The 24,976-nt window shown below is 45.2% G+C and overlaps 2 protein-coding genes across 13 annotated transcripts in view; one reads left to right on the top strand and one right to left on the bottom strand.

Moving 5' to 3' along the window:
• LOC139577093 (protein shisa-8-like) overlaps window positions 1-16,705 on the top strand; it is a 77,877-nt gene extending 61,172 nt beyond the window's left edge. Inside the window, exons 3-5 of one of the 2 annotated variants that reach the window (XM_071403896.1) lie at window positions 1,890-2,006; window positions 9,787-9,864; window positions 10,028-16,705. In XM_071403896.1, the coding sequence (XP_071259997.1) occupies window positions 1,890-2,006; window positions 9,787-9,864; window positions 10,028-10,617 (785 nt within the window). In that variant the 3' untranslated portion in view covers window positions 10,618-16,705. The remainder of the gene's footprint in view (window positions 1-1,889; window positions 2,007-9,786; window positions 9,865-10,027) is intronic. The other variant, XM_071403905.1, reaches the window with a different exon arrangement.
• Window positions 16,706-22,083: 5,378 nt separating this feature from the next.
• The window catches only part of LOC139537555 (myocardin-related transcription factor A-like), a 43,816-nt gene continuing 40,923 nt past the window's right edge, over window positions 22,084-24,976 (bottom strand). For all 11 annotated transcript variants that reach the window (XM_071339653.1, XM_071339568.1, XM_071339293.1 and 8 more), the window contains one exon: window positions 22,084-24,929. In XM_071339653.1, the coding sequence (XP_071195754.1) occupies window positions 24,334-24,929 (596 nt within the window). In that variant the 3' untranslated portion in view covers window positions 22,084-24,333. The remainder of the gene's footprint in view (window positions 24,930-24,976) is intronic.

Consider the following 24,976-nt stretch of genomic DNA (forward strand, 5'->3'; position numbering starts at 1 on the left):
GACAGACAGGCAGGGAGGTAGACATCTGACAGGCAGGGAGGTAGACATCTGACAGACAGGGAGGTAGACATCTGACAGACAGGGAGGTAGACATCTGACAGGCAGGGAGGTAGACATCTGACAGACAGGGAGGTAGACATCTGACTGACAGGCCACAGAGCTCTTCATTGGGAACCTAGTCGTCTTCGATAGTCACAGCTCCTCCTCCGTAGATAGACTAGATCGTCCAATACTGAAATGTAGCACCCACCTGGGTGATGCTTCAGTGACTGTAAAAGCGCCAGTAAGACGGTGTTGATCTGGTGTTGCTGCATCATTCAAATCATATTATCAAGCTAGCTAGACGTGACATCATCAGTCCTGCAACTCCGTGGGTCACCACCAGATATTACAGTTAATCTATCAACAAGTTATTAAAAACAAAAACTAAAAAATATGTACAATCTAAATATACCATAGGGAATATTTAAACAATGCTTTGTAACTGAATGTGTAGAATTATAACAATATTCAAAATTCTTAAAGCATAACTCTCTAAATGTATGGCTCTGGGAAGAGTTTCCATCTGCGATGCTCTGCATGTGTGTACCACAACAAACCATCCGGCCTCACACCGCCACGGGGCAGATAGAGAGGCGGTGCTCATGCACGCCAATGAGCGCCGCATCCGTGACTGCAACCACTGGGCCACATTAGCGTCCTTAACCCCCCATTCACTGTGACCCAGTGGGCACCACTGTGGGGGTCTGGTTGAATGAGATTTAATGTCGGGTCACAACAATCTTGACACGGTATAGTTATAGCTAGTACTGTACAGTGGGCTTGTTGTGTGGTTGTGGTTGTGGTTGTGTTGTGATTGTAGTTCCTGTCAAAACACCTTTGGGAAATAGACTATTTGATGTCCGGAATACGGGATTTTAGCCACTATGCCTCCTATACACACTTAGAAAAAAGGGTTCCAAAACGGTTCTTCAGCTGTCCCCATAGGATAACCATTTTTGGTTCCAGGTAGAACCCTTTTGTGTTCCACGTAGAACCCTCTATGGAACGGGTTCTACATGGAACCCAAAAGAGTTCTACCTGGAAACAAAAATGGTTATCCTATGGGGTGGTTCTTCAAAGGGTTCTCCTATGGGAACAGTCGAAGAACCTTTTAAGTTCTAGATAGCACCTTTTTTTCTAGTGTAGGGGAGGATATTTGACTGCCTCAATATTACAAAGGACAGTGTGGTCACATGTTTTTTTCTCAGCATGCATCCTTATCTTCACCAGCCCCCACTATGCACAGAGTAGATGCATAAATATACAGGTCATTAAGCATGACTCACACATGGTGGTACACGTGATGGTACACGTGATGGTACACGTGATGGTACACATGATGGTACACATGAAAGTACACATGGTGGTGCACATGATGCTACACATTCTGGTACACATGGTGATACACATGGTGGTACACATGCTGGTACACATGGTGGTACACATGATGGTACACATGAAGATACACATGCTGGTACACACGGTGGTACACACGATGGTACACATGAAAGTACACATGGTGGTGCACATGATGCTACACATGGTGGTCTCTGTCAATTTCTGTCAACTGTGTATCTTCAATCCCAAGTGTTGGGACTAATTAGAGGGTATCAGCAGCTAATTTTCTCTCTCTCTCTCTCTCTCTCTCTCTCTCTCTCTCTCTCTCTCTCTCTCTCTCTCTCTCTCTCTCTCTCTCTCCCTCTCCCTCTCCCTCTCCCTCTCCTCTCTCTCCCTCTCTCTCTCTCTCTCTCTCTCTCTCTCTCTCTCTCTCTCTCTCTCTCTCTCTCTCTCTCTCTCTCTCTCTCTCTCTCTCTCTCTCTCTCTCTCTCTCTCTCTCTCTCTCTCAGATCACAACCACCTGAATAATGCTGCCCTCTCACCCCTGGGTCCAGCGATGGCACTCTCCCACCCTCACAACAACCTTGGTCTGGGCTTTAACAAGTGCGCCTCCCTCAAGGCTGTAGGTAAGGAACGCATCGCTCACTACAGACATCCTTTCACATACACTGTCTATCAACAGACCAGTTCACATAGACAGAAATACACTAAAACCTATCCACTCATGCAAACATAAATAATATAGACATATTTTATGCATTTTATATTTGGATATTTCTACATATGTGCATTTGAAGAACTGCTGTCATTATTACGTGAGACACAGTGCCTGTGATACTCAATCAATAAATCAAATGTATTTATAAAGCCATTCTTACATCAGCTGATGTCACAAAGTGCTGTACAGAAACCCAGCCTAAAACCCCAAACAGCAAGCAATGCAGGTGTAGAAGCACGGTGGCTAGGAAAAACTCCCTAGAAAGGCCAGAACCTAGGAAGAAACCTAGAGAGGAACCAGGCTATGAGGGGTGGCCAGTCCTCTTCTGGCTGTGCCGGGTGGAGATTATAACAGAACATGGCCAAGATGTTCAAATGTTCATAGATGGCCAGCATGGTCAAATAATAATAATCACAGTGGTTGTCGAGGGTGCAACAGGTCAGCACCTCAGAAGTAAATGTCAGTTGGCTTTTCATAGCCGATCATTCAGAGTATCTCTACCGCTCCTGCTGTCTCTAGAGAGTTGAAAACAGCAGGTCTGGGACAGGTAGCACATCCGGTGAACAGGTCAGGGTTCCAAAGCCGCAGTATTGAACAGAGTGTATATGTTATATAATGTTAATGTATATCATAAACTGTGTAGTTGGTGCCCTATAAGCTTCTAGGGTATTTCACTTATTATTTTCTCATAAATGGAGCAGACAGCCGTATGGTCCTGCGGACACACACATGCGTATGCACAAATACACACACACATACACACGCATGCACACACATAAACAAAACACTTGCTGATTGGCCACGGGTATGACAAAACATTTATTTTTACTCTTCTAATTACGTTGGTAACCAGCTTATAATAGCAGTAACGCACCTCAGGGTTTTGTGGTATATGGCCAATATACCATGGCTAAGGGCTGTATCCAGGCACTCTGAGTTGCTTCGTGCCTAGGAACAGCCCTTAGCCGTGGTATATTGGCCATATACCACACCCCCTTGGGCCTTATTGCTTAATGCCTATACTTTGCTCTAAAAAACATGTGTGACTGTGTGAAACGTGAGAAAAACATGTGTGACTGTGTGAAACATGAGAAAAACATGTGTGACTGTGTGAAACGTGAGAAAAACATGTGTGACTGTGTGAAACATGAGAAAAACATGTGTGACTGTGTGAAACGTGAGAAAAACATGTGTGACTGTGTGAAACGTGAGAAAAACATGCGTGACTGTGTGAAACATGAGAAAAACATGTGTGACTGTGTGAAACGTGAGAAAAACATGTGTGAGTAATCAAGTAGAGCAGGGCAGCCCAACCCTCTTCCTGGAGATCTACTGTCCTGTAGGTTGGACTGAAGACCCACAGGACAGTAGATCTCCAGGAAGAGGGTTGGACTGAAGACCCACAGGACGGTAGATCTCCAGGAAGAGGGTTGGACTGAAGACCCACAGGACAGTAGATCTCCAGGAAGAGGGTTGGACTGAAGACCCACAGGACGGTAGATCTCCAGGAAGAGGGTTGGACTGAAGACCCACAGGACAGTAGGGGTTGGGCAGCCCTGAAGTAGAGGGTGTATATTGTGAACAATGAACAACAATGATGTTACTTCCACACATCATCCACTGCCCTACTCTATCATGACTAACTCATTAACACATATACTGATGCTACTACATATCCCCCAAGACACATATGGAACTCAGACACATGTGGAACTCAGACACATGGTGCAGTAACCCTGCCTGTAGCTCAAGCACAGGCAGTCAGGATAGTGAGTGACATGGCTCCCTGTTGAGTGACTGAGAGTATGTGTCTGGATGGGTCAGAGCTGTCCCCTTTGGCTGGCCCCATGGCCTCACACACAAAAGCACACACTCACACATACTCACAGTACACTGACCCCAACACACACACACACACACACACACACACACACACACACACACACACACACACACACACACACACACACACACACACACACACACACACACACACACACACACACACACACACACACACACACACACACACGCACACACACACGCACACACACATACATTCTGACCCCAACACACACACACACACATGCATACTGACACCACACAGTCATACACACACACACACACACACACACACACACACACACACACACACACACACACACACACACACACACACACACACACACACACACACACACACACACACACACACACACACACACACACACACACACACACACACACACACACACACACACACACATACTTACAGTACACTGACCCCAACACACACACACACACGAACATACACACACACAACCATACGTGATTGTATCTGATCACTCTGGAAAGACAAGGACACACTGATGCTTATTTGGAAAGACAGCACGACACAGACATGCTTGCGCCATGAGATCATGATGTCATTAGAACTGCTCACTAGCCCTTCCTATTCTAAAACCACTAATGGCAGGGATGGAGGAGTCAACTTCATTATGCTGCTCACTGAGTAAATAAGTGTGATTGCACCAAAGGACCGTCAATAGAAAAGCCAAAAAATTCATATGTTGTCATTGACATTTGCAGTAAAATACTTAAATGAACATTTTAATCTGAATGTGATGCAACACTCTTTTTCTCCATACGTGGTCATATTCCTTTCTGTTTGATGAAAGCACATTTTATAATCCCCAACCCTGTCACCAGGAGGACCCTAAACCGAATACGTAAGTGGATGACTTGGTCCGCTCTTTAATGTAGTCACTTTTAAACAGCATTCATTTTTTAGAGCTACTCTACACACCACACAGACACTATACACACCACACACACACACACACACACACTCTACACGTACTCACACACACATATAGCTGTAGATTGTACAGACAATGGCGTGGCTGCCATCCATGGTGCCAGCCGGGGCACGGGTCCTGTGGCACAGCAGGTTGGCATGCCACCTCACGGCTGGTGCATTACCACGGGCAGTTGCTTTGTATTTACATCTCTGCATCTCATTTGAATCCATTGATTTTAAGAGAGGGGAGTCTATCTACACCTCTAGGGTATTTCACTTATTATTTCCTCATGAATGGAGCAGACAGCCGTATGGTCCTGTGGACACACACACACACACGCACGCACGCACGCACACACACACACACACACACACACACACACACACACACACACACACACACACACACACACACACACACACACACACACACACACACACACAAATGGTTGCAGATGGCCGCAAAAGCAGAAAAGCAGGTTGATGCACGAGAATCTAAACGATGTTAATGAACATGGAAAGACATTGAGGTACAGACACACTCACAAACGCTCACACAGACACACTCACAAGCGCACACACAGACACACTCATAAGGGCACACACAGACACCCTCATAAGGTCACACAGACACCCTCATAAGGTCACACAGACACACTCACAAGCGCACACACAGACACCCTCATAAGGTCACACAGACACACTCATAAGGTCACACAGACACACTCACAAGGTCACACAGACACACTCACAAGCGCACACACAGACACCCTCATAAGGTCACACAGACACACTCATAAGGTCACACAGACACCCTCATAAGGTCACACAGACACACTCACAAGCGCACACACAGACACCCTCATAAGGTCACACAGACACACTCATAAGGTCACACAGACACACTCAGAAGGTCACACAGACACACTCATAAGGGCACACACAGACACACTCATAAGGGCACACACAGACACACTCAGAAGGTCACAGACACACTCATTAGGGCACACAGACACACTCATAAGGGCACACACAGACACACTCATAAGGGCACACACAGACACACTCAGAAGGTCACAGACACACTCATTAGGGCACACACAGACACACTCATAAGGGCACACACAGACACACTCATAAGGGCACACACAGACACACTCATAAGGGCACACACAGACACACTCAGAAGGTCACACAGACACACTCATAAGGGCACACACAGACACACTCATAAGGGCACACACAGACACACTCAGAAGGTCACACAGACACACTCAGAAGGTCACACAGACACACTCAGAAGGTCACACAGACACACTCATAAGGGCACACACAGACACACTCAGAAGGTCACACAGACACACTTATAAGGTCACACAGACACACTTATAAGGGCACACAGACACACTCATAAGGGCACACACAGACACACTCATAAGGTCACACAGACACACTCATAAGGGCACACACAGACACACTCATAAGGTCACACAGACACACTCATAAGGGCACACACAGACACACTCATATGGGCACACACAGACACACTCATAAGGGCACACACAGACACACTCATATGGGCACACACAGACACACTCATAAGGGCACACTCAGACACACTCATATGGGCACACACAGACACACTCATAAGGGCACACACAGACACACTCATATGGGCACACACAGACACACTCATAAGGGCACACACAGACACACTCATATGGGCACACACAGACACACTCATATGGGCACACACAGACACACTCATAAGGGCACACACAGACACACTCATATGGGCACACACAGACACACTCATAAGGGCACACACAGACACACTCATAAGGGCACACACAGACACACTCAGAAGGGCACACACAGACACACTCATATGGGCACACACAGACACACTCATAAGGGCACACACAGACACACTCAGAAGGTCACTCAGACACACTCATATGGGCACACACAGCAGCTCATTTGGAATATAGGCTTAGCCCTCTCATCTCTTCACACGTGATTGTAACCCCCAGCAAGCCAATAAACAACACGGCACGTCACCACTCGCTGTGTTGGCAAAGTCATTGAGAGGACAGAGTGTAGTTCAGAGGCTTTGGCTCAGGCGTCAGACCAACTTCTGCCAGGTGTACCAGCAGGTCCTTGGACCAGGATGTAGTTGTAGCCCTGTATCTTAATTAAACACTAACGACCTGAGAATTTCTGATAGGGCACAAAGGGGTAGTGCGAAAAAGTGATGGAGAAGGTGAGAAATGGACGGAGAGGGCAGCAAGGCCGCATTGCCGGTCCCCCGCATTCAGCGCATATGCTCTCTCACCGTGCACTTCCTGTGCAGTCGGCCGAGAACTTCAGTGATTCCCCGTGACAAAACGCATGCTGCTGCAACCCCGAGGTCACTTTCGTGCAAATTCTTCTTAGCAAGCATGGTAGTAGTTGGGTAGCATGGGTTTCGAGCATCACTAGTAAAGATAAAGAGATAAAATGTCGGTCTAGTCTGGTGCAATGTCATTTGTTGTCATTTTTTTCATTTGGCTAATTACAGCACACCCCTATTTGGCCTCAAAATGGCTGTGTTGTGGGGATCAATGGAAGTCTTCAGTATGAATGACTTGGCACCTGCTAGACTGCTATTCTTTAGAGAAGCCATGTGACAGGGTTTACACTGTCACATGGTCTGCTGGAATCAAGCTGCTTATCCTTTTAGAATATTTAGAATGTATAAACACATGCCCGTATACAGTTGCGTTGGCAACATAGCCATTTAATCCTCCCATGACTTGCCAAACGTGGCACATGCCACAACATGAAAGCAGGCCTTTTAAGAGTACTGTCATTATCAGCATAATAGCCGTGTAATGCCTCGCGTTAAAATATTTTCAGTGATTTGGCCATTTAAAGCAGCTTTATACATCTGTAGTTCCTCTCCTTTGGAAGAAGTGAAAACTTTATTTAACAAAACAGAGTAAGTGTTATAATGTTCTGTATTGAAGAACATTTTCCCTCTTTTGATTGTTTTTTCAAGGTAATGAATGTTTTATGATCTTCAAGAAATCCAGCTTTTTCCAGACTGGTCTGTGGTTTGATGATATTGAGTTTCAGGAGCAATATACAGGTAACTGGCAAAATAAAGAACCTAATAGGGCTTAGGGCCACCAACAGCTTCCAGAACAGCTTTAATATGCATAGATTCTACAAGTGTCTGGAACTCTACTGGAGGGATGCAACACCATTCTTCCATGAGAAATTTCATAATATGGTGTTTTGTTGATGGTGGTGGAAAACGCTGTCTCAGGCGCTGCTCCAGAATCTCCCATAAGTGTTCAATGGGGTTGAGATCTGGTGACTGAGACACACACACACACACACACACACACACACACACACACACACACACACACACACACACACACACACACACACACACACACACACACACACACACACACACACACACACACACACATACTTGCATACGAAATAGTAGGCCGTTTGAGTATTTGAAAAAATCTGTTTTATAGTATCTCAAAGTGCATCAAAAGAAAAAAACTAACAGGCAATACATCATCATGAGTAGCCTATCTATAGCTGGCTAGATCGATCAATGGAGGCCAATTTTTTGAGTGCATGCATCCTCTAAAGATGGAGAGTGAGGGCTACAGGCGATGCTTTTCGGTTCATATGTGAAGCCGTAACTGATGGTGCATTGAAGACAACAGGGAACACCAAAAATAAATAAATGCTCCGACTGTATCTATGATGGTGCAGGCAGGCACGCATGTACACACACGCACACACACAGAGACTGAGGGGGAGGGGGGAAAGAAACAACAACAACAACCAGGATAATTTTTTCCAACAAAACAGGGGAAGAAAAACCAAAATGACACAACAGTGAGGCGAACAAGGTTGTTAGTGTCTAAGGGCTGAGGGGTTGGCGGCTGTGACCTCATGAAGCAGCACTCAGGGCTCCCTCACTAATACGACACGACACACTAAACCCGCTCTATTTTTACTCCCCTCAAAATTCCAGCTTATCCGCCAGTTGCTGTTGCTTTTTTTTCTTATTTGTTTTCATTCAGGCATTTTAACCCCCCTCTCAAGCACACAGACACACACACACACACACACACACACACACACACACACACACACACACACACACACACACACACACACACACACACACACACACACACACACACACACACACACACACACACACACACACACACACACACACACACACACACACACACACACACACACACACACACACACACACACACACACACACACACACACACACATACACACACACACACAGAACCAAGCCCCTGTGGGTGTAAGATGCTGTACACTCTGTGCAGCTCTACCTCCATGTCATTGTAGGTTTACCTGACAGGTTGGCTGGTTTAGGGATGATGGTGTAAAGCTACGGGTTCCTTTCATGGTATATAATACACAGCCAACGGCACAGGGATTAACACAGGGGGAGAGGTGTCTCACCTTAATTCTTCCCTTGGCAGCAGAACAGCATACAAGTGACTCCAGAAAGGGACACAATGTCTTGTATAACTTGCCTAAATGTGTACATTTAATTAAAACAGAGAGGTTGGGCGAGGTTCAAAGCTATTGAAGTGATATGAGTGGGGTAGCTCAGTGCATTTTATTAATCTGTGCTCTTCTATTCCAGCATATTTTACAGCCACACTATGATGGAGTCTATTACACTGCTATTACAATGTGTACAATGTAATTACCTGGAATCACACTTGTCTTTACAGCATGATAAAGTAGGGAGGAGATGCTTGTGCAGCAGATCCTTACAGATTTTCATTGTTGTTGTTTTGTTTGTTTTAACTTGGTTTAGGGGTTTGGCCACTGGATAACAGAGCTCTTACTGTATCTGAACAAAGGAGGACATTGTTGAGGTCTCTGGGGGTACCAGGTAGATATTCTGACCCATATAACTCATTGTGGACACACAGGTTGAGTGGATACCATGTCAAAGGAAAAGATTAAAGGTATTTGTAAGTTATTTTGACCTCTATACCACTAACCACATTCTTTTCTCTCTCTCCCCCACCTTTGTCTCCTCCCCTTTCTCGCAGCAGATACGGCAGCAAGAGACTACTACAAGGGCTACCCCATGGTGGACTACTCCCGCCATCACTCCTCGCCCCCCACCTTCCAGCCCATTGCCTTTCACAAGGACAAGCCCTTCCTGCCCCCTCCAGACATCCACGCCCCACTGGCCATAACCATCAACGCTGCCCAGCTCCCCAAGCCCAAGATCTCCAAGACTAACACCCACCCGCTTACCTCCAGCTCGGCCTTCAAAGTCTGGGACCCCAGTAAGGGCCATGTCCAGCATCCAACGGCCTCCCACATCGGGCAGGCACTGCAGCAGCATCCGCAGCATCCGCAGCATCCGCAGCATCCGCAGCATCCGCAGCATCCGCCGCATCAGCAGCATCAGCAGCATCCGCAACATCAGCAACATCAACAACATCAACAACATCAACAGCAGTTACATCAACAGCCAAACAGCCGCCGGCAGGCCTACTCCAACAAGCGGAAGTTCAGCATTGAGACGCTCCCAGAACTCTTCTCCCAGCCCCTGGGCTATGGACAGTCGCCCCACATGCACCCCAAAAACAAGGGGCTGCCCACCAACAGCAAGACAGAGGTCACAGTCTGAGCATGAACGTTTGGAGAGCAGGAGTGCAAGAAAAGAGTCTATAGAACTGGGAGTAAGGCCTGGGAGCGAGAGCTTTTTGTACGAATCAATGTCGTGTTGATGGCTGGGAGGATGAACAGGAACAAGCAATCTTCTTTTGCTATTTTAATTGCAGGTTTTCTTCGTTACTGATAATGTAACACCCAAAACGGAAGGTAACGATCACATGAAGTGACTCGCTCTCTCTAGACCTGGTTCCCCTAAATTCCCTCTCTGTCCCAGCGTCCTCCCTGTTTTGTTTTGGTCAATCTCCTCTTTGCTCCCCCTGGCACCACTACTCTACAAATCCCTACCCCCCCACACACTTACACACTCTCCTACTGTTTGCAGCCTGTCAGAGTGGTACACATGGGTAAAGCACCCCCAGGACCCTGAACAACAGCAGTGACAATGCCATTGTCTTGTCAGCTCCCATCACCCTCCATCCAGAACAGAGTGAGATACCATTCTGGCAAATCTGTACCAGCGAGAGAGAGGGAGAGGAAGAGAGAGAAACAGCGGGAAAGGAGGTGCTTGTTTATTCATCCTGAAGCATAAGGGATGAGGAACTAAGCCGGACAGAGGTTTGGTGCGGCAAGCACCTCCTATTCGTCACCTGCTGGAGAAGAGCCCTGAAACTTCAGACCCCCTGGTCGTCAAAACTGCGGAATTGCACACAGTGGTTGTGTCTGGAGACTCCCTGGGGATCGTCAGCGTCCACGTCTCTCAGCGATGTGTTTGTTGTTGTCTTAATCGGCGACGCATGCATCGGAAAAGGCAAACAGCACAGGTATCAGCAAGTTCACCACAGTCGTGTTAAATGGTACGGTCTGTGTTAGTGAAGCTTCAGCGGAGGCCAGACGCAAATCACAAGGGACAATAGGCGCCTGCAAGAGGGCAGGACAGGTCACCGTGTCTGTCCCGGGTAATATGGTGCCAAAGGCAATGCAAGGGTGGAAAGGGTGGGAAGTTGTAGGTGTGAAGTAAAGGTCACTGCTTTTTTATTTTATCTTAGCTTTGGCTTGCTGTTGAAGAATTTATCCAAACATGAATGCACAAAAGTCAGGAAGGAAGAAAAATCATACACAGAGTATTTTATAAAAGTATGTCTTCCAGACTGGCAGCAATTCATGTGATGCATGCATATATTATTGTAATATTAAAATAGGCTTTAATATGATTATTTTGTTGAATGCAGGTGTATGGTTCATCTATATGTATAATGAGTCACTTTAAATGCAGCTAGGTTGAAGCTAGTGGCTAAACATAGACATTACAGTTAGTCTTTCCCAACCACAAGGATTATTTCCAATAGTCAAGCTACAGGAGAGCAAGCAACTCCTCTTGGCTCGTTTTCATTTTACACTTGACCGCAAGGTACAATATTTGCATGGAAATCTGATATGTCTAAGTTCACACAAGCGCAGTCCTTCACCATACATTTTCAGTGGACTCTCCTGCAATTTAACCCAAGCCTCAAGCTTAATGTATTATCTTAAGTAAACAGGTTACGCCGCAGTGCATACCTACGCCCAGCGTATTCCAGACAGGTGGAACCGTATCAACGGATGGCAGCCAGTCAGTCGTGTTTACTAGAGTCATTCACCATTTGCTGCTAGCTCCTCCCCACCAATCAGCTTCCAGCCTGTTCCTGAGCTCCACCAGACCCCCTTTCCTCTGCTCTCCCTTTCCCAGTGGGGTTGACTTACGGTGGGAGCCTCCAGCATCCAACCCCTGCATGGTCTTCCAAGCTGTTCCCAGCCAGGGGACACCCTGCCTCCTCACAGGGGGTGCAGCCATAACTAATGATACCCAATCCCCAGCATGGCAGGCCCTCACACACTCTCACACACTAGGCATGATTGAAATGGAGCAGGGCTTTCACACTGTTAAATGATTTGGAGATTCATTCGGCTGCTATTGTCGAGCCATTCTGTGTTACGGACAGACACCAAGTGGTTTCACTGTAGCCTATGCAGCAGCATGATATGGAATATAAGACATATGAATTGATTTAAACTACGTGCAGCCGGTGGAGTCATTCATGTTGGAATTGGCTGTTGGAGACAATTACGTTTATGGGTTTATGCTTATGTTACATTTCATTGGGGATTTGATTTATCTGGCCACGGTTCATACTTCAGGATTTCTAAAGCTGTTATGTAATCTACATAAGACCCACGTGGAGTTGTTGTTCTTATGATATGGTTGAATAAAAGTAAATCAGAAATAGAGAAGTGTTGGGATATGCACAGTACATGTATAAATATGCATCATGCACATCTGCACTCATAGCTACCGTATGCAGCATGCACGGTCACCATTTAGCTTTCTCCAACTTCAATTCGTAAACGAGGGGGGTTACACACAATGATTCTTAGCTTAACAGCCCAGCCATACAAAGTATTCTATGGACTCTCTCCTTTATCATTCAGGATGCATTAGTGGTTGTGAACAAGCAATGGATGTGTGCAGGTAACAAGCAATATGTTCTGTCTGCAAAGCAATAAGTACCCATCTATCTGCAAACCCTCTCTCTGGAGTCTGACTGCACCTTTCTGGAGTCCTTTAAATGTGGGGAGCTGAGGTGGAAGCAGAGCTGCATGGACCCAGATTTTCTGTTGTTGTTGCAATCTCAGGCTCTTCTGAAAGATATTTAGGATTATTTTCTCAGAAACCAGACCACTGAGTTTTTAAAAAATTCTCTCTTTTCTCTCCTCCTGCACTTCTCCGGCAGAGGAAGTTGCATTAGCGAATCAGAACTCTGAGAACCCTATCCACTCAGAAAAAAAGCTTGATTAGCTCTCCATGACCTTTTACTATTGGACGGATTCAAATGTTATTTTACAGACACATTTCCAGCAAGGCCATACTAAAGAAAACACAAACCTACAAGCAGTTATCAGGGCTGGCCTGCAAGAGTGGACACCTCTGAAACCCCAGCTGAGCTCTACAGGCTGCAGGCACTAGGATAGTGTTGCTAATGCTAGCTGAACGATGCTGACGTTGTGACACATGGATCCTTCAGGCTCCAGGGAGTCTCCATGAGGAGGGTGAGCCTCTGTGAGGCTTCAAGGACAAACACAGCCTGGGGCCAAGCTGACAGCTAGCGAGGCACCAGGATGTCGCCAGGCTAGCGCCTTGGCTTGCCTCCTATAGTGGAACGAAGCACTGTAATTGGCTGAGATTCCACCTTAATATCCCTCTTCTTCCCATCCTAGTCCTGAGCAAATGTTGACGCGCAGGTATATCTGACTCACGGGAAACAAACACTGCTGACTGTTCTAAATAGTGCACCCTCCGTGAGTATCATTTACCCGGTGAAGGGCCTTTTTGGCCCACAGGTATGCCAGAGTCTTTTTGCCGCAGGCCTCCGTACAGTGAATCCTAAACCAATACTGTCACAGTAAGCCCGCTGGTTTTGGATTGCCTCAGTCTGTGTTGGAAAGTCAAAAGTGAATTAAAGCTGTCGAAGGCTTACTGGCCCAAAGTTTTGCCTCAGTTTCTCAACACTGGACGATGTAAATAATACACCACAGCAGGACAGAGGAGCCACGTATATCTCACAGTCACCCATTCTGTGGTTGTAGGTGCTGGACCAAAACAATTCTTATCAGGAGAAATTGAGTACACGTAACTGATCACACACAGTGGGAATGTCAGACTGTGGACCATCAGCTTAGTGTGCATACTCAATCTCTACTGATTACACTGTATATACGGCACCCTAAAAGAGCTGAATGACTGTTCTTTGTAAAACTTCCTTAAATGCAACTATTCTACAACAGGTTATCTGAATGCAACCTGGTAGACATACTTGGGTTTCATCCTTAGCAATATATTGTGTATGATTTTTTTGTACTGTATTCAGATTGGAAGTTCTTTCAAAAAAGTAGTGTTTGACTGATGAAAGATGAAGTGCTTTCAGATTCAAAACTGGCCACGCACTTCTTCCCAACAGAAAACGTCCTGTGTTTGAAGCTTGCTTTTTCGGATACTATGTATGGTACATACACTCATGTATTCATGTCAAAAAAGCATTGTATTCAAGTGCTTTGGCAACACATTAGTTAACAATGACGATTGAAGATTTGTGATTCCTGTGCAGCTTATATCTGCAAATCATGTGTTCCATACTTTTGGTAGTAGACTACCTTTGATTGCTATGTACTTGTGTATATATATTGTACCACTTGTCTGCTTTAAAAATTGTTAAATACTTGGTTTATATAAGGGCTTTTTATAGACTTAAACAAGAAAAACACATATTTCTCTTGTTTTGCGTTGAGTGGAGAGCTACCAGTGTTTGGGTCACCCAGATTGCGGTGTCCAAATTAAATGTCCGATTTGGCTGAATCTGTTTCTCTTGGTTGTTAGCTGGCAGAAGCGTTTCAAACCCCTGGAGTATGTGAAGTTATCTGACAACATGCAAGGCTAAGGAGGGGAGGCCTACTCCTTGTTCTATCAGCTAAAAGTCCCCCCTTCTTACCACACCTCCACTCCGTAAAGCAGGGCAAATACTGGTACTCTTTTTAATCTTAACCTTACGAGGGGGCCCAGTATCAGCAAGATTTCGTTACCATTAAGCAGCCATACCAACCTCTTCCTCAGCATCATGAAAAAGTATCAGTGGGTGCGTAAACTCTTTAGACAAGGAAGAAACCATAGGGAGGATTTTAATTGACGTCCTTAACCAAGCATCTATCAAGTACCGTTGCAATGCCTGTAGACTTGGTCAATAAACGAGCCCAATTATAAATGTAAAATTGGATTGTTTTAAATGAAATTGTCATCTAATTTGATTTATATTCAAGGTCTATGGCTTTTAAATGAATCTGAAAATTGGTTTGGACACCTCTTAATATGCCCAGGCTGTCTAGATAGAATGGAGATACAAGGTCATTAAGGTGCTGGAACATTGCATGTTTTGACCAGAAATTATATTCATTTAGCTGACGGGCCTGTACTAATTATACTGCCCTGACATCTAAAAATAATCCTTGTTGTTGCAGGTGTTCTTATGTTCTCTGTTTACATGTGGTTTTGATTATGCAGATCTTTATTCATAGTTAAAGGCCATGAGAAATGGAGCAACATTTTTATATTTAATGTCTAGAAAAATGTGTAGGCCTACATGTGAATAAATGTATACACACGAACACACATGCATTCAGTACAGTACACACTGACACAGTAAATACAATTCCAGAAGAATAGGCAAGACAAATGAAAAGTATATTTCATGTTAATTTGGTGGCTATCATTCACATTGTATAAGGAAGACAAGCACTGTCAACAGAACAAAAAAAATGGAACCCTTTGGTCTGGGCATGTACTCCATGAGTTCAGCATTTATCTGGGCATCCCTCTCTCCTAGTGCCCTGCATTTGTTTTGTTCTGCCACCGCATCCCCACGGAGACCCAGGCCAGCTGTCACTGATGCTTGACTTCATTTATATGTCTCCAGGGTCTGGACTGACTCCATCAGAGAGAGCAAAGAGCCAAACGCCACAAACCACATCCCTCTCTCGCATCTTCCCACTCCAGTAGTGGACAACCTGAGGCAATGTCCTGAATTAGGAATGTTAAATGTTCAGGTTGAAAGACTGAAATACGTAGCAGCATACTCCTGTTAAAGAGCGTTAATATAACTACACTGAAGGTTTATAGGATGTTACATTTGGGCAGCAGATCAGTTGATAGGAGAGTTCCAATGAGCTCCTTCCACAAAGACAGAGGACATTGATATGAGGGAAATTAAAAAACCCTCCCACCCAACCTTAACACTTCAGTTCTATGCAGATTCAATCGGTCTCATAAAGACACCCTCCTAGCATCAATAGGGTCCTTTCATTCCCAAGCTGTTTACTTACATTTTAAAAGAGGTTATCATTGATGATGACGACGATGATGAAGATTGTTTCCGTTTTTACAGCACTAATTACAATAATTTTTGAGGAAGAGTCAAGGTCAAACTTATTGTCTGGCTTTTTAACCATCTCTTTTTAGAGGAAACCTTACTAAGTGTTCTTTGTATGAACTTGATAAAAAAATTAAATGGTCAGAGAAACCTTGTGTCTGGGCATGTTTGTGTGAGTGTGTCTGTCAGACAGGGAGTAAAAAAAGAGAAAGAGGCCTTCATAGCTATTCCTAAACCAATACTGTGGTATAGTCCAAACGGTACATATGTAACCGATGTGAAATGGCTAGCTAGTTAGCGGGGTGCGCGCTAATAGCGTTTCAATCGGTGACGTCACTCGCTCTGAGACCTTGAAGTAGTTGTTCGCCTTGCTCTGCAAGGGCCGCGGCTTTTGTGGAGCGATGGGTAACGATGCTTCGAGGGTGGCTGTTGTCGATGTGTGCAGAGGGTCCCTGGTTCGAGCCCAGGTAAGGGCGAGGAGAGGGACGGAAGCTATACTGTTACACATAGTACATTTCTGCTTCCTGCTCTCAAAAAGTTTTACTAGCAGCTGACATTGTGTAGACCAACCTGGTCTCGGAGCATTTCATATTATTCTGTACGTTAAGTCGAGACACTCCATTTAGTATGGTATGTATTCATTTGTGGATGTCCATTACCCATTTCATATGAAATGTTACAAATTACAATCTGTATGATATGTTCCGAATTACAATATGTTCCGAACTTGCAAAATGTAAAATATATTACAAATTTGAAAAATGTACAATATGTTACGAATTCGCAAAACGTATGATATGTTACTGACCAACTGGCAGGTGTCTTCACTGACATTTTCAACATGTCCCTGAGTGAGTTTGTAATACCAACATGTTTCAAGCAGACCACCATAGTCCCTGTGCCCAAGAACACAAAGGCAACCTGCCTAATTGACTACAGACCCGTAGCACTACAGACCTGTAGCCATGAAGTGCTTTGAAAGGCTGGTAATGGCTCACATCAACACCATTATCCCAGAAACCCTAGACCCACTCCAATTTGCATACCGGCCAAACAGATCCACAGATGATGCAATCTCTTTTGCACTCCACACTGCCCTTTCCCACCTGGACAAAAGGAACACTTATGTGAGAATGCTATTCATTGACTATAGCTCAGCGTTCAACACCATAGTACCCGCAAAGCTCATCACTACGCTAAGGATCCTGGGACTAAACACCTCCCTCTGCAACTGGATCCTGGACTTCCTGACGGGCCGCCGCCAGGTGGTGAGGGTAGGTAGCAACACATCTGCCACGCTGATCCTCAACACTGGAGCTCCCCAGGGGTGCGTGCTCAGTCCCCTCCTGTTCACTCACGACTGCATGGCCAGGCACAACTCCAATACCATCATTAAGTTTGTAGACGACACAACAGTGGTAGGCCTGATCACCGACAACGACGAGACAGCCTATAGGGAGGAGGTCAGAGACCTGGCCGGGTGGTGCCAGAATAACAACATATCCCTCAACATAACCAAGACTAAGGAGATGATTGTGGACTACAGGAAAAGGAGGACCGAGTACGTCCCCATTCTCATCGCCGGGGCTGTAGTGGAGCAGGTTGAGAGCGTCAAGTTCCTTGGTGTGCACATCAACAACAAACGAGAATGGTCCAAACACACCATGACAGTCATGAAGAGGGCACGACAAAGCCTATTCCCCCTCAGGAAACTAAAAAGATTTGGCATGGGTCCTGAGACCCTCAAAAGGTTCTACCTCCGACAGCAAAACACTACAGAGGGTAGTGCGTACGGCCCAGTACATCACTGGGGCTAAGCTGCCTGCCATCCAGGACCTCTACACCAGGCGGTGTCAGATGAAGGCCCTAAAAATTGTCAAAGACCCCAGCCACCCCAGTCATAGACTGTTCTCTCTACTACCGCATGACAAGTGGTACCGGAGTACCAAGTCTAGGACAAAAAGGCTTCTCAACAGTTTTTACCCCCAAGCCATAAGACTCCTGAACAGGTAATCAAATGGCTACCCGGACTATTTGCATTGTGTGCCCCCCAACCCTTGTTTTACGCTGCTGCTGCTCTCTGTTTATCATGTATGCATAGTCACTTTAACTATACATTCATGTACATACTACCTCAACTGGGCTGACCAACCAGTGCTCCTGCACATTGGTTAACCGGGCTATCTGCATTGTGTCCCGCCACCCACCACACCCTCTTTTACGTTACTGCTACTCTCTGTTCATCATATATGCATAGTCACTTTAACCATATCTACATGTACATACTACCTCAATCAGCCTGACTAACCGGTGTCTGTATGTAGCCTCGCTATTTTTATAGCCTCGCTACTGTATATAGCCTGTCTTTTTACTGTTGTTTTATTTCTTTACTTACCTATTGTTCACCTAATACCTTTTTTGCACTATTGGTTAGAGCCTGTAAGTAAGCATTTCACTGTAAGGTCTACACCTGTTGTATTCGGCGCACGTGACAAATAAAACTTTGATTTGATTCCAATTTGTTGTGGCTAACGTTAGCTAGCTAGCTAACGTTCGCTAGGCTAGGGGTTCAAATCAAATTTGATTTGTCACATGCGCCGAATACAACACGCATAGACCTTACAGTGAAATGCTTACTTACAAGCCCTTAAACAACAATGCAGTTAAGAAAAATACGTGTTAAGTAAAAAAAATACGAAATAAAAGTAAGAAATAATTCAAGAGCAGCAGTAAAATAACAATAGCGAGGCTATATACAGAGGGTCCCGGTACAGAGTCAATGGGCGGGGGCACCGGTTAGTCAGAGTAATTGAGGTAATATGTACATGTAGGTAGAGTTAAAGTGACTATGCATAGATAACAAACAGAGAATAGCAGCAGTGTAAAGGGGGGGGCAATGCAAATAGTCTTGGATAGGGTTAGGAGTTAGGTTAAAGGGTTAAGGTTAGGGGAAGGGTTTGCTAACATGATAAATAGTTGCAAAGTATCTCAAAAGTAGTAAGTAGTTTCAAATTAGCTAAAATGCTAAAGTTGTCCATGATGAGAATCAAACACGTAACCTTTGGGTTGCTAGACGGTCGCATTATCCCACCCATCCACCCTTCCTCCTTTTGTTTCTTGTCTTATGCTAAAATACCAAACGCAACAAATCATACTAATTTCAGTCTCCAGGCTTTACATTTACTATATTACCCCGAGTCTGTGAGACCAGGCTGTGTAGATAAGGGAGACCATGAACACAAATGGGACTGCAGTCAATAATGAAGGAAATGAATAAATCATAAAGCTATGGGAGAGGAAAAAAAAGAGAGCAAGAATAAGACAGCACGGGACAATGAAAGAAGGAGCAGGAAGAATGGAAGTGGGGGAAAAAGGAGAGTGATGTTTCCAGAAGGAAAGACGGAAGCAGAACTGAAGGAATTGAACATGAGAGACAGACAGCACTAGATTAAAAGAGACAGAGAAAAGAGCGACAGCAAAACCAGAGAGAGCTGACTAAGAGAGAGATAAGCCCACCACATGAGGAACCAGCATTGTGATTGTAATACTGCTGATTGATTGTTAACTGTGTGGCAAGAATGGGGGGCCTTGAGGGGCAGCTGGGCCTGAGGGGAGGGAGCAGAATAGGGGGTTTGAGACAGGCAACAGTCTGGCACAACAGTAAGGGGCGATTGGACTGCAGTCGGAGGATATCGAGCCTTTCAAACCTCTCTCTCGCCACATGCTCGCACACACACACACACACACACACACACACACACACTCTGCAGGCCAGCGACAGCTCCATCAATCTCATTGGCTCAGTGTCTGCACACAGCAGCTGTCAGTGCACAGGCAGGGAGGTCCCAGGCTGCAACGACAGGCTTAAGAAAAGGGAGAGAGAGGGAAGTGTGTAGATGGAAAACATGGAGGACGAAGAGAAATAGATAAGAGCAGACACGGGTCAAGCAACTGACATATGCAGGCGCCGTGCTCTGAGTGGCGCGGTGGACCTGTAATGGTCTGTGGACGGCTGGACACCCTGTCTGTCTGCAGAGGGGCATCGACAGCGACCTCAGTACATTAGATGGATGGGCTCCATCGATCTTCCCAACCACCGTTTCATAAACTCAATTAAATTTGAGCACTCCTGAAGAGCTGCATAGTCCCCCTGCACTGCTATTCTCCCATTTGGAAGGAAATCAGGCACCCTTTACTTGAAGGTCACATCACACCCTGGTGGCCAGAAGAGGTAACGCAGGAAAGAAAAAAGCATTTGGTTCCCTTCCAATTCTGTACATTTACATTTACATTTAAGTCATTTAGCAGACGCTCTTATCCAGAGCGACTTACAAGTTGGTGCATTCACCTTATGATGTCCAGTGGAACAACCACTTTACGGTACCTGTCAATCAACTCAATTTGCAACTCTACCTCTACAGGACTCTTTTATCCCCAATAATGTCAACCGGATGATTGTCATTTGTCAAATTAATTCCAGAGAGAGATTGCTTCAATCCCCCAACAATGGCAGGTAGGTACCCCCACCACTTCATAAAACACTAGTGACCCTAATCAATAAGTATGGTTTAAGAGGGGTGATCTGTGATGGAGTAGTGGGTGGGGTTGGACAGCCCATAAAACCTGATTTCAGAGCAGAAAATGAATTAAATGCGGAGGAATTCATTGCAATTGGATGCATCCGGAATGACTTAAGTGGGATGGGAGGGGGCATGATGTGGGTGGATGGGGCGGCGGGGGGTCTCGAGTGACGTTTTCAATTAGTTGGCAGAAATAAAGTACCTTACTCAATACTCAGAGACCTGCACACTATTGTTTCAGCTTCAATTACAGTCAGGAATAAAGTAGCAAGAGGAACTGGAAAGACGGGACACTTCTTCACTGAGAAAATAAAAGCTTAAAAACAGATTAACTTTGCTAATTGGCTGGAAAATTCATTGGGGTTCCAGATTGGTTAATTAAATGAAAGGGACAATATGGGAGGGGCTAGATGAGAACTAGAAAGCTTTCAAAGAATCCTTTAATGGAGCCCCTTGGATCTTCAGTGAAGAAGTAAGGGAAGAGGACAATGGCTGCTGTTACTGAGTCCTGTAAGGTTTTTGAGAAAGCATTAAATAAAATAATGTATACAAAGATGATACATGTGATCTACATAACATGTGGAAAACCAATACCAATTGTATATACCTTTGTGTTCCTCCTCGTCAGTATACCCGCAGACACACAGAAAAAAAGTGAGCACATGAAAGTGGGCAGTTGCAAAGCAGGATCTATATCTATGGGCTAGTTGTAATACAGTAGTTTGGTCATTCTAGGGCAGGGATCATCAACTAGATTCAGCTGCAGACCATTTTTTTCTTGAGCGGATGGTCAGGGGGCTGGAACATATTTACAAATATTTGACAAAACAGATGTAATCATTTCAAACCTTGCATACATTTGTATATGAACACATACTGTATATCTCTTATGCATGGGAATTCTTCGGAACTGACTTCCAAAATTAAAATAACTTGAAGCCGATTTGCTCGTGTTTAAAGTATTTTATGTCCAACAATAAAACAATTATACATTGTATTTTATTTTGCTCCGAAAATTTGGGGGGGCCAAATAAAATCACCCACTGGCCAAATTCGGGACAAGGGCCGCCAGTTGGAGACACGTGCTCTAGGGGGATTCTGGTGGTAAATGATTACTTCACAGTATCCGCTTTTTCAAAATGTTAATCTCCAACCCTCATTCCATGCTGTGGCCCCCAAACATCCATGCTGTAAACCACAATTTATCAAATTTTATTTAATCAATTACTTTTCTAAAAAAAAAGAAAATGCATAATAAAATGTCCAAATCATGAAGAAGCCCAACCAGTTTCCCTCCCCAGAGCAATCCCCAAATCCCTCAAGTGTTGACAACTTAAAATGGAGCATTTCAGAATCCCTAATACAGCAGATCGGGGCTGACTGGTCTACAATCCCTCTACAATGGAGAGTTTTCCATTCAACAGCACCAGTCAGACCACCATGAGGGCAAAGTCAAAGAGGAGGATATACTGGACAGAAACTGCCTGTCCGCCCCCACCACAAACACACACACAGGAGAAGTGAGAGAAAAGCATATCTTGAATGTATGTCTGTGGTGATATGCAACAAACCATGGAAAGGATAATACATTCAAACAAGCAAGCGATGCTCAAAATTGAGCATGTGCGCATGTGTGTGTGCAGTGTTGTATGATTGCGAGTCTGAGGCCGTGCAAATGCAGGCTGTATCACATCCGGCCGTGATTGGGAGTCCCATAGGGCGGCACACAATTGGCCCAGCGTGGTCCGGGTTTGGCCGGGATAGGCCGTCATTGTAAATAAGAATTTGTTCTTAACTGACTTGCCTAGTTAAATAAAGGTAAAAAAAAAAAAAAGGGTTTTCTAACTCTGGATACAGAGTTCACACTGTTGACAGAATTTGTCACAGTAAACCGTGTACTTCGTAGTGCTCCATTGCCTAAAATAGAGTCAAGTCAAAAAAATAACTGTGCATTATAATACATTTTCAGTGTCTAAATTGGTATATCACAGCAAGAATTTATAGGGAGGACTTTATTAAAAAAATGTTTGGCAAAGGTACTGATACAGTACATTAATAATAATACAGTCATGATGTTAAGGGGCACCCAAAATAATAACACAGCATTCGTGATTCACCAATGCAGCTCCTGGTTCAGCAGGCATCACTATAATTGATGGAGTGGACTACAGTATACACGAAACACGTCATCTCCGCATACTTAATTGCTTATATAGGTTGAAATGAAAAACATTTCCATCTTTGCAATCTCTTAACCCTAACTTACTGTAGCTACAGTACTGGCTGACATATAGTTCTGCGCGTCTATGAAAATGAACCTACGTCCAAGGGAGATCAAGTACACTACGTAGCAGCAATACCGCTGTTAAAAAAAGCAGGTTCTCATTTTTATCAAATATATAAAATCCTATCACGTCTGTCATAATGTTCTAGAGCAATATCATTAAAGCTAAGAGAGTAAGACCACGTGTTCTAAAACAAGAAATCATGTTTCCTGGCATTTTCAAATATATTCCAAAATACACCCCATATTATGGGCAAAAATACATTATAGTCAAATATCACCGTCTGTGTGTCTCTCCTCTGTACCAGGCTCCTCCTGCAGTTCTCCTACTCAGCCAGAGCTGCGGTCACCAGACCGCTACACTGCAGCCACGGTCTGACTCCTGCATGCATTCATGCTAACAAATAGCTACTTGATTCTCCTTCACCTTGGCTTCCCTGATCATCTCCTCTAAAGTTCTCATGAAAATAAGTAGGTTGTGGTTTTTTAACCCTAAAGCTGCTAGACAGACGTGATTATCGTTATCGTTATTATGATTATCACATTACTGGTTCAACATTGTTACAATATCTCCATACTATTACTAATACTACTAAGGGCAATAATAAACGTAGACAATAGTCTAGATCGGTAGCTACGGTAAGCTGCTGACTGGCTCAGATGAAGGAGCATCATCAACTACGGGCCACAGGGTTTGTTAAAGGTATTACTGTATAAGCTACGTGTGTAAGAGGGCCTGCCTTAAAACGTAAGGGTATACATAAGAAATCTATCAAAGTGTTATTCAGTCAGAGGGACTGAGTTCAGAGTGCAGTAGAGCCGGTCGTTGTACCGTAGGTTGAGAAAAGAGAGAGAGTTTGACAACGTAACATCAGCATCCATCCATGTGGATGACACTGTAAGACTGTCCAGGGCTATAAGCAGGAGTCCCAGTGGAGCTGCAGGTCTGAACTGTCCAGAAAGTCTGCTGAGAAGACGCTGGGGGGCGTGTGGGGGCCCAGGGGACCCAGTGGGGCGAGCCCTGCAATCTCGTTGCTCGCCCCTCCCATGGTGATATCCAGCCAATCCATGCTGTCCAGGGCATGGTCTCCGAAGTTCAGGCCAGGGGGGTTGGCCGTGTAGCCCGACAGCTCATAGGTGTCCATGGGCGAGGATGTGTGGTCCAGGATGCTGGGGGTGCTCAGCATTTGACTGTGAAGGTCGTCAATCAGGGTCAGGGGCCCGCCAGGCTCCACCCCCAGGAGGGGTTTGCCCGTGGTGCTCTCCAGGAAGTCCTCCAGACGTCCACTTCCTGTGTTGCTTACGTCCTGATCAACGGTGGCCGGCGCCTGCAGCTCCTCCTCCTCCCCTGGGCCCGGCTTGGTGGTCTCGGGTTCGGGAGGGGTGGGGGGCGAGAAGTGGAGTTGAAGCTGGAGAGGGGAGGGGGCCTGAGAGTGGGAAGGGGAAGGGGTGTTGGGGCGCAGTCGCGCCAGGGAAGGGTCGGGCGCTGGTTTGAAGGTGGCTGAGATTTCTGGGAGAGGAGGAGAGAGAAGAAATGTCAACCAGTAGGAGACAAAT

Source organism: Salvelinus alpinus, chromosome 1 (genome assembly GCF_045679555.1).
Source record: "Salvelinus alpinus chromosome 1, SLU_Salpinus.1, whole genome shotgun sequence".
Taxonomy (NCBI): Eukaryota; Metazoa; Chordata; class Actinopteri; order Salmoniformes; family Salmonidae; genus Salvelinus; species Salvelinus alpinus.